Source organism: Phyllostomus discolor, chromosome 15 (assembly GCF_004126475.2).
Source record: "Phyllostomus discolor isolate MPI-MPIP mPhyDis1 chromosome 15, mPhyDis1.pri.v3, whole genome shotgun sequence".
NCBI classification, from domain to species: domain Eukaryota; kingdom Metazoa; phylum Chordata; class Mammalia; order Chiroptera; family Phyllostomidae; genus Phyllostomus; species Phyllostomus discolor.
This window is the reverse complement of record NC_040917.2, coordinates 20,502,765-20,520,304: the sequence shown is the minus strand read 5'-3', so window position 1 is coordinate 20,520,304 and position 17,540 is coordinate 20,502,765. Positions and strand designations below refer to the sequence as shown.

The 17,540-nt window shown below is 42.5% G+C and overlaps 1 protein-coding gene across 1 annotated transcript in view; it reads right to left on the bottom strand.

The window, feature by feature from the left end:
• USH2A (usherin) overlaps window positions 1-17,540 on the bottom strand; it is a 511,215-nt gene that overhangs the window by 200,148 nt on the left and 293,527 nt on the right. Inside the window, exon 38 of the mRNA XM_028531335.2 lies at window positions 2,622-2,801. Within this exon, the coding sequence (XP_028387136.2) occupies window positions 2,622-2,801 (180 nt within the window). The remainder of the gene's footprint in view (window positions 1-2,621; window positions 2,802-17,540) is intronic.

Below are 17,540 nucleotides of genomic sequence, written 5' to 3'. Positions count from 1 at the left end.
AATTCCACATCACCATTAAAACGAGAGAGATCTAACGCTGAAATCATGGAAACGGCCATAACGGTAACAATCCGAGTATAATGAAAAGCAAATAGCACATAGCACCCCTTCTGCCCATGAGTCGGTTCGCTCCTCTGCATCTCGGTTCATTTATTATTCATTTCGGTATGAAATGCAGTTCACTGGACACAGGCATGGGAGATTTCTTTAATAACTCTCAGTACTAATTTAATTCTACTTAAACACACATATCCTCGTGAATGCCACATGCTTTTCAGCATGATTTTATGTGTAAATCAGGATAATATGTTTTCAGATCATTAGGTAAAAGGAAGCATGAACTAAAACCTATTTAATCAATGAGGTATCACCTTTCAACTGCCACAAGGTCATAAAAAAGATAATTTCGAAGCTATAAGTTTCCTAATTGTAATCAACAACAATCTAATAATGGGGGGAAAAAAGTCCATCCTAATGGCTGCAATAAACTTGGGCAGATCACAGTCTGCCTTTGAAGGCATCTCGCTCCTGCATTCGGGGAAGGGCCATCGCTCCCGGTCTGTGTCTGAGTGCACGGCGGGATGGCCGCACGGTGCCCAGAGCACGGGCCCTGCGGGGCCCCGGGGTAACGAGGAGGGCAGGCGTCCACAGGGGGCAGCGGAGCTAAGCCTCAGCAGGCCGACTCTACCCCACGACAAACGGTGATTTAGTTTTCCCCTGCCTGCATACCGTTAGCCCTTCTAGTAACCCGGATGGACAGAGCCACACCATGTGCACTGACTTAGCAACAGGCAGGAGCTTGCTATGTTTACTGAATTCTGTGTGTGTGTGTGTGTGTGTGTGTGTTTAAAACAATACTACAAAATACTAGACTGTATGTTCTTAAACACATAATCAATTAAATTACCCGTATTTTATGAATGTGATATAAATTACAAACTGTCTAAATCCATGTGAATGCTATAAAAATAATATATAACTTACTAAACATTCCAAATCCTGTTAAGAAGATATTACTATGTAATTTAAAAAAAACTGTTACATCACTGATGACTCTTTAATACCTAAATGTGAATAAAGCATATTATGTACTAAGCTACGGAGTCATCACAACTTTCTTTTCAGCACGTAGGGTTAGAGTCAGAAAGGGAAGATCTGAATGGGCGAGCTTTCTTCTTTTGGTCTCAATTCTGAAATGAACACCTGTGGGACTTCAGCTCCCATTGTTATGACGGGCTCGTGAAATACGACACTATTTCAGTTGATTGGCCCCCAAAGTCTGTTTCAAGCATTCTCTTCTTAAACAACGTGGCTCCTGCAGGTGGGAGTGGCAAGTGTTTCAGTAAACGCCCGTTCATTGAAGGTACATAACAGTGAACCGCTTTTACAACACAGCGGGCAATGAATCTTTGCTCAAGAGAGGGGTTCCACAGGGACTGCGGGAGAACCCTCCTTTCCCTCCAGTCCCGGGGCCTTTCTGGACTCACTTTAGACTCGCTGTGACTGCAGACAGATTTTTCCAGCCCTGCAGATGCCCGTTAACAAGGTACTGACACTCTCCCTCCGTCCAGAGCACATCTGCTCCCGGAGCCGGGCTGCCGGGCGGACACCGGGTGTCCTGAGGTGCTTTCCTGCGGTATTTTCAGGAAACGTACGTTCCTGAACACACGGTTCAGAACCACGCTCTACTCTCCTGGGGCGTGATTTCTATTCGAGGGCTAGACCTGTTGGTGTCAGATGGATTTTTCTTCTTAGTAGTCAATCCCACAAATAGTTAAAGCTGGGTGGAATTGAAACAGCTCAAAATAATAATTCTGGGTAAGCTAGGTACTTTTTAATAGAAATCATTAAAATAAAAATATCCAGATTGTATCACATTTCACATATGAGCATGACAATACGGAACTGTAATCACTAAGATGTGGAATTTAAAGGTATTTTTCCCCAGTGGTGTGAGTAGAGTTTTCCTATTATATTACCTATACATTGTCCATTGTTGCCAAATGGAAAAGTTTAGTGATAGCCCTGGCTGGTGTGGCTTGGTGGACTGAGCACCAGCCTGTGAACCAAAGGGTAGCCAATTCAATTCCCAGTCAGGGCACAGGCCTGGGTTGCAGGCCAGGTCCCCAGGAGCGGGTGTGTGAGAGGCAACCGCGCATTGATGTTTCTCTCCCTCTCTTTCTTCCTCCCTTCCCCTCTCTCTCTAAAAACAAATAAATAAAATCTAAAAAAAGAAAAGTTTAGATACACATCTAAATTACATCCTCAACATACCAGGGACAAAAAAAAACACTTGTGTTAGAAAATTAAAGCTCAAATTGAATATATAAGCTTTGCATCTAAATCAAGTCTCAAACAAAAAAGCATTTCACAATCTTTTTAACATGTATAAAGTGAGAAATACATGTGTGTTTACACACACACACACACGGTATGTGTGTAAGCCTCAACAAAACAATAAAATAATATGAATAACAGGATCTGCATGAAACAATCACCCAATCAACCAGTCGTACGAGTGAGCCGCTAAGTTCTAAGAAAATGAATTCCGACAATGAACAAGGGGTGCTCAGCAGAGACTTAATGTAACTGTAGACAGCCAACGTCGTTCTCAGACTCACCCCCTGGTGGCATGACGAGCATAGTGGGATCGCTCAGCAAGCTGCCCCGGGCACCGGAAGCATTCACGTGCACGGTGTAGTTAGTAAAAGGGACCAGCCCGGCGACAGGCACCCAGACGTCAGTCTCTTCGCCACTGTGCACCACTTTTGTGCCGTGCAGGAAAGCCCAGTTATTATCTGCTGAGTAAAAAAGAAACATTTAATTCTGTCTGTGTTTAAGGATTCTCTTCTGCTATTATGTAAACTTTCACTTGAACTCCTAAATATCCAGTACTAAACAGAATTAAACTGTCACCACCGTAAAAGGCATTATGTGCACCTACTTTTATTCCACTATGCTGCAAACAAAGTGATATTTGATAACACACAATGAATTCTAATTCATTCATCACAGGGACTGAAATTACTGGACTGATATCCTGAGACAGCATAAAGCCGTATCCCTTATATAATGCAGAGAGTAAACATTCTGCATGGATGTGTCCATTAATCCCTTGAAGCATTATTTACAATTTGTTTCAGGGATTCTCAAATACTCGAATTTTCTGTGACGTTCAGACTGCGAGGAAATCACACTCTTTCCCCCCAAATAGAATGGTTGTGGACATACGCGTGAATAGTACAGTCAAATATCTGTGTCAGAAGTCTTAATTATGGTCAGTTGGGGTGATGTCTGCTCATTTTGCTCGAGAGACGGGTTGACTGCGTTCTCCCTACTGCCTGCTCACATCAGAATGGGTCGGAAGATCCCGGAAAGCCCCTGGGGACGGAAGTCCCGTGAGTCCACGCGGACCCGGAGGGGTCGCTTTTCAGCTCTTGGGGAAAATGCAGAGGCCGCCTGGCTGTAGAGCGGAATCCCTTTGGGTGTGTCCCCACCGACCTCCCCGCCCCGCCCCTCATCCTGCCAAGGCCTCTGCCAGCCCACGCTTGAATCTCAGCGAGTCTGGGTCACAGGAACACGCTGCTGCCTGCTAACAGGGAGTTTTGTCTCCTTTCCTAGTAGCAGGGTTATGTCCAACGTTAAGGAGAATGAGAAATTAGACTTAAATTAGAAAAGGGCCCAATCCAAAAATTGTGCTGTAACATTTATTTCACTTTCAATGTTAGGTGCTTCACTGAAAAATTTACATTTCACAAGTTTTTCAAAATCATGCTTAATCTTAGTGCATTTAGTTATAATTACTCTTAAAACACCCCCCCCCATTAAAATAGTAATATTTACTTCAAATAGCCTTTTTCCTTTGCCAAACCATTTACTATATTTACCCTCAATCTTCCTCAAAGGGAATAAGTGGTACTCAAGGGCTAAAACACAGAAATAATCATTTCTATTCATTTTTAGTGAGACGAGATGAAGATATATTCATAAATTATGAATGGTTTTAAGTTCCTAGTCTGGAAACAGACAATTCGCAGCTATAGATGCATAACGTACACTAGCAGGAAGTCCTGAAACCTGCAAAGCAGCCTTGAAAACTTCCTGACTCACCGAAAAGACACTCCCAACCTGTGCTGGGTGAAGTAGCTTTCACAGGTTCTCGACAGCTAGTCAACTTCATTCAACCCAAGATTCTTGGCCTCTCCAACTGCATGCTGGGAGGAGCCTTTGCTAGGTGCTTGCAACAATATGCTCAAAATGCATGAAACGTACTTCCTGCATCCAGGAGACCTGAATCACTTCTAACCATTGAATGGGAACCAAGAAACGTGAATCACTTCTAACCATTGTCTAAGAAAATGACATTTGTCACATCGGAAGCCTCCTTATGTTCTCACAATGTACAGCTCCGTGGAAGCCTTTTCCGCTACAGCTGAAGCCACTACGGCTGCGGTCCTGTGCCCAGCTGTAGAACTTCAAAAAGGACACCTCATCCTACCCAGGCAGGTGCCCCACTGCCTTTGTAGCAGTATAACTGTGGCCATCTTTCAAAAGATTGCAAATTGCAAAAACAGTAATGAAAATACTAAAATTAAGCCAAGAGAATGCAAATTTACAAATTTTTCACTAGGTGCAAATGTAAGATTGATGAGTCAACATCTACACTTATAATACTGGCTGGCTTCTTTTCTCCCCTTGCAGTTGGTTGGTTTTCGAAGCGAATTTCTAGCTGTAAAACAGCCACTGTTGCCAGCTTTGAAAATGGCATGGCAGGGGGAAATATATTAAATACCACTTTATTCTAAGTTTCCCAGATAACATTAATACACGGCAATTATACAATTAGTTGTAACATTGCATTCTAATTATAGAACAATGATTACTCAGTAATTATAAGAAGTATATAATTACTCAATAATTATGAGAAGTATGTAATTACATAAACCATTTTGTTCGGCTCAAAAAAGAACTTGTACATCTCCAAGAAGCACGCAGCTGTGACACACAGCTCCATTCACAGACCCACAGCAACTGACAGGGTTCCAACCTGCAATGAAACGCAAAATCTCCAGCTCCAAAACCAAAACAGGGTCGGTGGGTTTTGGCTTTCCCTCCATCTCATCCTCCCTGCCCTCAAGCACTCCCTTTGAACTTGACCTTGACCTTTGAATGTGGGCTCTGAGATCACTGGAAACAATTCTTAAAATGGAAGTCCTGTGATTCCCCCGTCCTGCAAGGGCATGCTCTTTCGCTTTTCTCTGCATATGCTCTGCTGCCAGCGGTCTGGAAAATGCAGTCTGGGTGGTTCAGCCTCAGGGATCAAGGTGGAAAATGCTGACACGATAAGCATTTCCTATCACAGGTGAGCATTCCTGTGGGGTCGGCTTCTGCGCTGACCCTGTTTGTGAGTGAAAGTGCACGGTGCGGGCCTGCTGAGGCTTCCGTGCTCGGGAACCGCAGCTCCGCATCACCTCGCCCCAGGACCCCGGAGTCCAAAGTGGAATTCCTCTCTTCCACCTTCTCCGGCTGCGCCCTGCACCCTTGGGCTCTAACGGAGGCTTGCACCGGCTCTCTGGGGAATGCTCCCGTGTTTGCCTGCATCAAAATCACATGGGGATGCTTAATAAACAGGTACCTCCCGAGCTCCATTCCAGGTCTCCTGAATGAGACTACCCAAGCGTAGGGCCCAGAACTCACTTGGTGATTCTCTTCCTGCAGGAAGAACAACTGATCTGGGGTTATTTCGTCCATGTTAAAGCTAGTCTTTTTCTCCTAAATTTTATTTTTCAATTACAGTTGACATTCATCAGTATTCTGGGTTCGTGTCAAGCATGCAGCATAGTGGTCAAACAACCATAATCTTTGCAGAGTGCCCCCCCCAATGTTTTAGGTGTCCACCTGGCACTGTACCTCGTTATTCCAGTGTTGTTGACTGCATTCCCTGTGCTTTCCTTTACAGCCCAGGACTATTTTGTAATTTAGTTCTAATCCTTTCCATTTTTTCACCCAGCCTCCCAGCCCCCTCCCTCTGGCATCAACCAGTCAGTTCTCTGTATCTATGAGTCTGTTTCTATTTTGTTTCTTACAAGCCAGTCTTAGAGTTATAATAAAAAATTATTTATTTTGCTTCCTAAATCAATGAGGTCATATTTGGCATCTTATTAATTGATACCTTCAGATTCTAGCTTTGGCCTATAAAATGTTTATTCTATTAGTGAAATAACGTTTCTTCAGAGAGTATAGAAAGCTAACTCTTAAACCAAGTGTATCTTTATGGACTACAAAATCTAGTTCAGTTGTTTGATAATACATTTTAATATGCATAAAATAACTTAAAAATGAGTCCAGATTACTGTATACCTGAGGACAATAACTTCAGGATTTCTGATTTAAGTATTTCTCCTCCCTCCCTGATGGAAGATATAGGGAAAGAAAGATTCTTTGACTATAGGCCAACATTATGCATCACATGAAGAAAACACATTTCATAGAGGTCACATAAATTTTAAACAAATTCCTAGATACTATTTCACAGTAACAGAATATGGAGACTCCACATTCTAAAAAAATTTTTCAAAAAGGTTAATTCATGCATCCCTACTTTTCTATCTTATACTGAAAAAAAAAAGTTAAATAAAGGAACAGCCAAAGTAAATCTCCTGTCCTACAGCTTTTACTTGCAAAAAAACTTTTTCAGCTTCAAATAGGAAGTCAGACTAAAATGTTAACATTTAGCCATGTCTATTTGATGGCTAAGATCTTCCTGTTAACATTCTTATTGGTTGAACAATAGGTTATTTTCTATACGATGATTTTAAGCAAAAATCTGCATAAACAGACAGCTTCCCATGTACGATGCAGGGATGCGTGTATCATTGCTGTCCGGGGAATTTCCTCCCGTTGGGCTCTCTAGATTGAAATAACATGAATGGGTACTCTTTCCCATTCTTGTTATAATCATTGTCACAAGAATGTTAATGCACCATATATTCCATAATTTTTTCCCTCTGTGCTATACCGTCCTGACCTTTTCAATATTCTGTAATTTGACTGGCTGGCCATTTCAGTTCTCTCCTTTTTACAGCCTTATTAACTTGTGGGAAAGAGGTGAAATGCACAACCAATCCGAATACGTAATACTGCAAAGGTCAGCGTAGACCTGTGCGGTATCATCGCACGCGGAAGACTGGATGCCAGGCATTAACATCCTGATATCTTATTCATGTGACAAAGACGGTAACAAGAACAGAAAATGGCACAACATGAATCCGCTCTCGTGACAAAGATGATAATGAGAAATGACAGCGAACAAACCAAACTGATTCTTGTTACCGTGTGAAGATTTTACATGTCAGACCTGGTCCTGCTTTGAGTTAGCCTCTCCCTGAATCCAATTACACCTTCAGGTAGAAAACGCATGGACTAATTTTCCCACTCCTGGCTGTAAAAAGGAAAAGCTAGACTTCTCCTGTATTGAGGTCTCAATTTCAGCGTTGTTGAGCTCCATCCTGCTATTACAAAATTCTGCCAATACTAAAATCAAAAGACATCAAATGGCAAAAAAGGGCCTTTAATGTGAGCTAAGAATTCGAGTTCACTTTAGATTTAGAGAGCACATATTAATATTTAAGCTACCTTTATTTATTCTTTCTAAGGATATCATTTCAAATTATATTACCCGAAGGCAAGCGTGTCCTCCAAACCCCATTGTTCTAATAGGTCTCACGTTGTAGAAAGATGAAAGGTGCCAGGTATTTATTTAAGTTATTACACGGTTAAAGGCACCTATCCCTGGCCTTAATTTTTCGCTAACATAGAAAATATGTGTAATACGTACCTATGTAGCTGTTTCTCCACGGAACGTTTTGAAAGAAAAAAAAAAGTAACCCCTGAACCACTTAGGGCTCTGAGAAAAAAACAGTGCTCTATTAATGCATCATATTTCTTACCATTACTGCAATTACTCTAATGCAATTTTTAATTAGTTGTCATCTAGTAAAAGCTGTCCTGTTTTGATTCCTCTTTCAAGCAGTCATTTGGCTGGAATGGCGACTGTAGTTCAGGGGACACATACGGTGAATATTTCATCAGCGAGGAAAGGTGGAGTGTTATGCTAGGTGAAGTAAGTCAGAAAAGGACAAGAATGTACAATTTCACTGATACGTAGGATGTAAAAGAAAAAGCAACAAATGAACACCAACGAAACAAACACACTAAATCCGTAGATACAGACAACAGAATGCTGGGGAGAGCAAAGAGGATTAGGGTTCCAACACACGGTGATGGCAGGGGACTGAACTTCGGGTGCGAGCACGCAGCAGAGTACACACATGTCCTGTTAGGAAGTTGTGCACCTGAAATGTATGCAGTGTTATTAACCGGTGCTACCCCAATAAAAAAGGGAGACGGTAATGGTACTAATTTTGGAAGCTCACAGTAAAAGAGAGATGTGATAAATTCATGCTTAGCATAGCACAGTTCCTAAGTCTTCTCCAAGGGGAAGAAATGTAAACCAGGGAAATCCTGGGAACTCTTACTGATCTCCAGTCTAAAGGGAGATGACGGAGTCAAGTTCGCAGAGACTGGAAGAGCGGTCAGGACCGGCTGCCCTGCTCGGCACTGTGCTGAGTTAGGGGAAGGAGCTGATGTCCACAGGCAGTGATGGAAGCGAATGAGTGCAGTGAACGGAAAGGGCATTTACTTGGATCCGAGAGCAGACAGAGAAACTAGGTCCCCCGGGATTCTGCCCAGTACATCGATTCATGCCCTGTAGTTTGCTCCCCTTCCTCCACCCCCACGTGAGGTCTACAGAGGAGGACCTTAATAAATAAGGACACCCAGTTCTTGAAGTTTTGGTTGGGGGAAGACGAACAAGCACCAGAAATGAGAAGAAGTAGGCTGTGTTCGGAACCAATGCAAAGTCTGGACAAAGGGGACCATGCAAGACACAAGTGCAATGAGTCTGAAGGAAGAAATACCATACTACACACACACACATACAGGCAGCCGAAAGGAAAGAAAAGGTCCCGACATAAGACCAATGAGTCCTGCAGCTCTGGGGGGAAATGATACGTGTCTCCCCTAACCTGTAAAGAATATTGCAGAGCCAGAGAAACAAATTGGAAATCAGAAAAAGTCATTGGTATGTAATAAACAAGTTAGAAAAGGCAAGGAACAGAACAGAAACAGCTGAAAACTAAATGGCGTAACAGAAAGTCTTGAGATGATCACAATCCCTGCATAAGAAAAAAGATTGAGACATTGTAACAATCAGAGAGATGATGGTAGACATACAAAAAGAAAAGTATCAGAAATGTAATTTAGATTTATTATTTATTTATTTTTTTTGCTAAGTGATTAAAGCTCAGGTGTGCACTTGACCGCAGGGTTGTCAATCACGTAAGTCTGTGTGGGGACTGAGAAGGTCGATGGAGTGAAACAGCGACTGAGGGTCAGGGTTCAAGTTCAGGTTCTTCTCGATGACCCAGCTGTCTGTGGTTCCACACGAGCCTGACTCTCCAGCCCTCCTGACGACTTTCTGAACGGCTCAGTTTTCTACAGTAACTCCTTCTGACTTCATTAAACATAATTTCTGTTATCTGCCACCAAAAAACCACCCATAAAATGGAGAATGGAAAAGTGATATTCACCATTTGTTAATACTGGTTATCTATATAGGTGGTGGGGTCTTAGTAAATATTTATTTTTCTATAGGATGTGCATTTTTAAGTCAGCATGCATAATTCTGGAAAGTCAAAAGAATCTTGAGAAGGTTGAAATGTCCAGAGAAAATATATACACTGCATTTACATTTATAAATTACTTAGAGTAAAACCAGGGATTCACAAACGACTCCCCACAGGCCAAACCTGGCCAGCTGTCTGTGCTTGTAAATAAAGTTTTATTAGAACACAGGACAGGCACCGATACTTTCAGATGTTGTCACACTGCTCCAGCATATTGAGAAGTTACACCAGAGACCATACTGCCTGCAAAGTCTAAATGTTTAGTATGTGGCTTTGCAGAAAAAGTGTGCCAACCTATGAATTAAACAATTACACTGACAACCTCTTAAAAATGTCCTGCCTTCCTCAATAAAGAGAGCCATTTCCAATTTCTAGATTGATTTTCTTGAGTAAACTCCTTTTTAAAGAGTGGAACAGGGTATGTGGAAAGAACATTTTATTGACATGACCCCATCTTATGCCAGTGCCCTGTATTGTCATTAATGCTTTGAATGTCTTTCATTATTCAGCAGTTACAGATGCAAATTACTGAAAAGGAAATAAGCAGGGAGAAAATACGCTACAGATGGTCCCTCATCCCACGGGCCCAGGAAGCCTGCAAATGGAAGTCCGAGCACTTTGCTCCGAGTGTGGTGATAGCTGCCGTGCCGAAGGCTTCACCGGAGGGACTAAAGAGCAATGGACGACTCTTTGGCGGAAGAAGGGCGAGTTCACCGTTTCAGCTGCTGCCGAAAGACTTTGTTAGACTTCCAGGGGTAATGTGCCAAAAACACAGAACATCTCCTCCCTAAAGATCTTGGTGAAAACAAGTAAGTGGCTAAATAAGGCTGAAATAGTTGCAGGAAGAGGAAAATGCCATGTTAAGACATCCTTAGGTTTTATGTCAAGGAAACAATCAGATCAGCGCACCAAATACTGCCGATTCTAAATATAAGAAAACGCACTACAAGAAAGGCTTCACTGTGCCTATGCAAAACTTTGGCTTTAAGAACCAAGAACAGGTGGCTGGAGTCAGAGGCAAGAGAACTATAATGTGGTGCCAGGGTCCCAAAATAAGCATTCAGTGTGTAAAGGATCATAAGATATACATTTGTTTGTAAAGCAAAAACGGTTTGATGTATAAATGTTGCCCTCCTGAGTGACAACTTCGTCAATGTGGCTAATTTAAAGTTGAACCGTTGCCTTGGACCCCCTCAGATGGTGGCTTCCCAGTCTGCAGAATTACAGAAAGAAAAAGAGCCTGCTCGCATCCTTTCAAAGGCATTGACTCACCTTGCCTGTTTTCTTGCCTTCACCCTAGACCAACAACTACGGTGCACTAAAAAATAAAGGTGGGAAAACAGGTAACTTCTCTGTCCAGAGAAATGGTTCATCATGTACCTAAGGCAGCCTAAGCTTGCAGTTTATAGCCACTCATCTTATAAATTTAAAAAAAGTGGAGTTATTTTGAAGCTTACTTCATCGTAAGAAAAATATCGAGCTATCTGAACTGATTATTACCAATGTTATAGTTCCATATTTGAATCTTGATCTTTTAATCCTTGCTCCTTCTGGATGCTTCCATTGGCTGGATACCCATGAAGATTAGCTGCTTTCCAAACAGGTTCATAACTCATAGATGCCAATAAGAAAATTCAGTTCTTTGGGGAGATGATCAGAAAGAAACTGGCTAAAAAGCAGACCCAGGGATCTCTAATCCATAATCAAATATCTAGATTGATTGTGTCACTTGCACTCGTATTGATTTCAATTGGAGTAGCTCACCCAAGGGAATAATAAAAATGTGGAATAAAACTGATTTATGAGAACAAAATAAATCCTTTTGTGAGGGGTAATGAATTGGGACTATTTAACCCTTTCAATCACAGATTGAAAGAACGATTTATTTTTTTAAGAATGCTGAGCTGGCCAAAAGCAGTCATATCGGAAATGCCAATATTGCCAAGTGCCATTACACTAAGTTGTGACGCCGGGAAAGAAATGCTGCTCCAAACTTGATGGAAGCCACGGTGTGACAGATGACATATGTCTAGCTTTCCCGGGCCAACTTCTGTGTGCCAAAACACATGATCAACCTCTAAAATCCAAAGTAGTGCGGAATCACTCAATACATGTTTATTGTACTTATTTACATGATTTATAAGGCAGCTGGGCAGCAAGAGCAAAATATGGTGGCACATTAATGACACTTAATTTTTTTCTTTAATATAGATGTTTTCTATTGTATTGAGGGCTATCTTCAGGACAACAGGGATATCCGAGGAGAGAACTTTCCATGTGACTAGGGCACACACACATATTCATCTTACAGAAAATGAAAGGCCCTAGAAAAAACGGAAATGATTTGTACATAAACGGAAAGCAACTGTTGGACCCTGTCAACAGAGCCAACCAGCCAACCAGATGATTTAAAGAAAAAAATTAGTTACCTTATATTCTTTAAAATTTGTAGACAAAACAGTCTCAAAAGTTTGGTATTGATTTAACTCTTAACCTTTCCACGTGTGCTGGCATCTTCTACCCACGTTCTGAACCTAAACTGTCCAGTGCAATAGCCACTGTCCACGTAGGGCTTTTGAGCACTTGAAATGTGCCTAGTTGATTTTAATTAAAATCTGATCACTGATTTAGTTCCTGGGAAACTTTTAACCATGTTGGTATGTGAATCTAATCTTTTAATTGAAACTTTATGAAACCTAAATATGGATCAAATATTTCTGATCAACGTTACCACTGAATTGAAGTGTTTTATGTGTGTAAATACACACATAGACTTATAAAAAAAAGAATGTTGGCATCTCATTATTAACTTAGGATTTTGCTTACATGTTGAAATGATACTGTTTTGGGTATATTGGTTTATATAAGCCATACTGCCAAATTATTTTCAACTTTTTATTTTTAATGCGCAAACCAGGAAATTTAAATTTTTTGCATGCTAAAGGGGGTATTATAATGCACAAGTAAATGCAGGTTTATTTTTATCTTGAACTGACTAAAGAAAGCCACATTGTCTCAGGACCTGGCCACATATATTCACACAAAATAAAGGTGAAATTATTAGCAGAAGGCACAGATTCTTTTCAATACATTGCACTTACTTCACAGTCCTAAGAAAGCTGTGGCAGGACCACTTCCAACGGAACTGCTATGAAAAAAAGTTGATTTGTTATCAGTTCTGTCAATGTGGCTTGTACTGCCGTGGTGTTTAATGAGTGGACAGGAAGGTAACTTTATTTTTCCTCCCTGGCATAAAAAGGCTTTTAAAAAATTAATACCTTTTACTATTTACAATGAAACATAATTTAATTCAGCTTGATGGCACCATAATTATTATACCATAATAATGTTCCTGGTATAAGTTTTCTGCATATGCCTTGCAGAGTAAATCATGAAACAGGAAACAGTTCAAATCAAAACGATAATAAGAAACTCTGTTACAATGAAGGAATGGAGTTTCCTTCATAAATTATTAGGAGAAAGTGAACGGGAACCACTCGAAAGGCAAGGGGTTTAAGGAAAAGCGGGATGACAGCCAACAGCAATGGCACGTGGCTGGGCTTCGGAAGGAAGCTGAGACCCAAGACTTTCCTTGCCCATGTCTGATGAAGCCCTGGTTTTCGTTCTCCATTTCCCTGAGAGACTGGAGCCAAAGCATGAGGTTTGTGACCCTCAACTCTATCCGATGACAAAGCCCCATCACCAACCATTGAGGGGACCCCTCCTTAGACCCCCTGCCCCACACAGGGGCTGAGCAATCACGGGAGGAAGTGCCAGGCTGTAGGAAGGCGTCTCGGAGGTGGACAACACCCACTGGCCCCGGAGAGCTGGGCTTTCTTCCATTTCTCTACATAACCCACTCTCCCACGCCCCGCTAATATTCACTCACAGCTGGCACCGGTCTGCGGAGACCCTCCTTATTCAAAATGCAGATAATCAGGGGTGACAGTTACACTCTCGGTCTAGAAATACCTAAAGACAGACCCTCCTACTGCTACTTATGCAGCAGACACTGAGCCGTCGCCATGACAAAGCGCACAGACACCAAGGCCTGGCGGGTAGGTGAGTGGTGTACAACTCCCGCTGTGAAGTATTACATGCCTGCCCCATGGCCGGCGCCTCATCATGTATGTCCCAGAAACCTCCAGGGAGGCACTGGGTGAGTATGCAAATGATTTGGGCATTTAAAAAAAATTCTTTAAATACTTCCCATTTTGAAAAGGGGAAATGGATTCAACAAATAAACCACGCATCCTAAAGCCAAAGCCATCCACGGGTGATGCGATAATGGTATTCCCCGCCCACCAGCCTCCTTGCATCGGCAGGGAGGACGGAGAGGTGCTTATACCAAGATGCTCCGTGGTGCTGGAAACGTGAACTTCAGCCACAGGAACTCGGAAACCTGGCAGGCTCCGACCTCTGGGCGGGGGGGGGGGGGGGGGGGGGGGACGAGCCCTGACTGCGTGTGCAGCCCGGGCTAGGATTTGCATTTCATCATTACCTGGTCGCATCAACAGACACAACGGCACAGACTTTGAACTTGTTCGTTATGTCACGAAAATAGCCAATTAGATGTGAGACACAAATTCAATAAGCGGCCGTGTGAGTGTGGAGGACAGATGAGTTCTTAAGTAAGTTTGATAAATTAATGCCTGACTCCATTCTTGTGGAAGGATATGTCCTAATTACACATTTCTATAGTTTTATTGGCCATGACATGACGTACAATCAGACGTGTCAATATAGTTGGGGGTAAATATTCTATAGCCAACTGTTTGCCGTGACTTATAGCTTCTTGTTGCCCGCTCGCATTTTCAGAGCAATACAGCAACGATTTTTAATTCCATGTAAAGTGGTTTTCATTTCCTGAGTATTTATATGTATGTGCACTTATACTTCCAGAAACGTGTTGAGAAATTTGCTTTTCAAAGAAATAGGGAGAATGTAATTTTCTTATTGTCCCTATATTTTCCCTGCTGCTCACATTAATACTCGCTCTGAATACCACCTTTCCCCACAGCTGTCATCCCTGATACCTCGTGTTGAATTTAAAACATCTGGAACGGTCAGGGGGGAAGAAGTCCCCCTGTCTCACACGGCGCGCACTAAGTGTCTTCTGTTTTTCTGAAAGACACTGCGTGCCCAATGCCTGTACGACGTGGAACAACTGTGGTTGGAAGCCCCGCACGTGCCTGTGCTTGAGGAGCATTTGAGCATGAAATACTTATTACCTGCCTCTTTAGACTCGCACTGAGTTTCAATGGCTACATATTGGGTTTGGATTTAATAAAATGGGATGGAGCTGTACCTTCTCTGACCTTTCCATCTAAAAAAAAATTTTGGACATCAGAGTGAGTGATGCTAAAATGAAGAGCACCGAGACAAACCATGTTTCTCGGCTCCTTCGGCTGCCGGGGAGACATCCTGCTCCCTTTCTCCGAAACACTTCTCTTCCGCCAAACCCACGTGATAAGATCACAGGCGAGCCGCTCCTGCCACCTGACCCTCTAACTCCTTACACGGGGAAGGGAATGCAAATCACTTAAGAAGCTGCCTCTTTTATCCTCCGGCTGACAGACACACAGCTATGAAGTTCTCTGGCCGGATTCCAAGTCACACGCTGCCCTGCATCCGGGAGACCACCAGCCACGGGCTAAGGCTTTCGTTCCCATGTCCAACTGTTTTACCTTCCCAAGGAAACAAATGCCTCCCTATTGTTTCTCCCCCTTGTAATTCTTTATAAAGCACAGTTTATTCTGGATGGAAAGGCATCCATCATTTATACTCCATCTTTAGATCACCCTGCCTCCTTCCTGATGTTAGCATCGCAGAAAAAACGGCAGGCCCCTGGTTGGTTCCTAGCCTCAAAGTTCAAAAGACTGGAGCCTTCCACTCTCAGAAACTCCCTCACACTATCCTTACGTTTCAGTCCTAAAGAGTCTCTCTTATTTCTCTGACCAATCCTATTGTGTCCTTATTGTTCTGCAGTACCTTCAGGAGTGTTGCTTGTTTACCACTGACAATTACTGGAGAAAGAAATGCAGGCAGCACACGAGAGGGAAATGTCACATTTCCCACATCACCACCAGAGTTATCCTGGGTCACCGCTGCAATCTCCCCAGCGGGCCTTCCGTCCCGCGGTGGGCTTCTGCCAGCGGACTCGGACCTGCCCGCAGAGGGCGAACCTGCCGTGCGTGATCCCTCCCAACTACTCTGCTCCGGAATTGTTTGCTCTCCCCAACTCTCTCTCTCTCTCTCTTTAAAATTTTATTGCAAAATGAACAACAATATGCATTCATTGTAAAACATTTTTAAATTGAGTATGCAAAAAAATTGGGAAAATAAATCATTCTCAATACAACCACCCAGAAATAACAACTATTACGTATATGTGCGTATAAATTATATATATAGAATACATATATTATTTCCAAATTTCCATTTCCCTTTTTGGAAACAATCTTCAAAACTAATCAAACCTTTTCAGGGCCATTTGTTCTTGCCAGCAGATAAAACACCGGATTGGTACTGACTTCATGATCCCGTCTTTCTCACCCTTCTCTCTCTCTCTCTTTTCCCTCCCTCCCTCCCTGCCTCCCTCCTTCTTCCTTCCTTGCTTCCCTTTCCTATGCTGTCCTTCCTCCTTTTAGAAGATTTGTTGCTGGTTGAAGGTATCCACAATGGGGGAAAAAGAAAAGAAAAACTCCTAAAAACTACTTCTGACACTTTTCTATGTTCAGAAGGAAGAACTGGCAGAGACCAAGAAAACAATTCCATCTCACCCGTATGAGTTTATGAAACGACTCTTTCTTTTAAAACACAACGGCTTCCTTGGCTAACGCTAAAGGATAATTTTCATTTACTCTCTTATTTTTTTTCAGTGACCCACACGCTCTCTTTCTCAAACGAACACCTTTACTCTGTGCTACCACACCCAGTAGGGATCAGGGGAAACAGGCATTCACAGATGAAACGAAGCTGCCGTCCAGTTTTGCGGAACAAGTAGGGGTCCACAGCGCACGAAGGGCTCGGCAAGGAGCACGCCCAGGCGCTTCGCCTTAGAAGCTCGGACACTGAACAATCCGTCAGGATATCGAGCAAGGAAGATTATTTCCTAATCCACTCAAAGGGGAGGGAAATGAAGAATTAGACTATTCGCAGGGGACTACGCCCAAACTGCTTACGAGAAAAAGCGGGATGGGGTGCTGTCTGCCGGTGTGTGGGATAGAGCCAGTGTACGGGGTCTAAAAGGATCTAGGCTAAGAGTAAAGGGGCTGATCTTTGTAAAAATATTCTTGAGAACCTCAGGATATTTTCTTTTCCTCTTAATAACATCAGTTTTTATTCTCATAATGAGATGGTTTTATATTTGTAGATGAAACTCTTTTTGAGGCTTTATCAAATGAGGAGAAAACCATAAATTATCATAACACATTAGGATCATTTTTATCTAACCTACCAGTTAGATAAGAAAATTTAGAAATTTTAAAAAGTTTCACATAAGCTATATTTTTGCTACGATGTTGTCAGTTATTTCAGTGTTTATTTCCAAGTTTATACGCTTACTTAAAAATGAACACTCGGTAAGTTCCATCAGAAGTGTTTCTACATCTGTGACCTGTCACTGAAATAGTTAACTCGTATAGGACAAGCGGAAAACACTGGAGCTGCTGCGCACTGACCCCAGGGAGCTGGCCGTCCCCCCTGCAGGGTGAGCCACTTCCTCCGGACAGCCGTCGAGCAAAGCGCGTGTGACAGGCCAGCCAGCGGCCCTTGCAAACCCGAGAGAGAGCT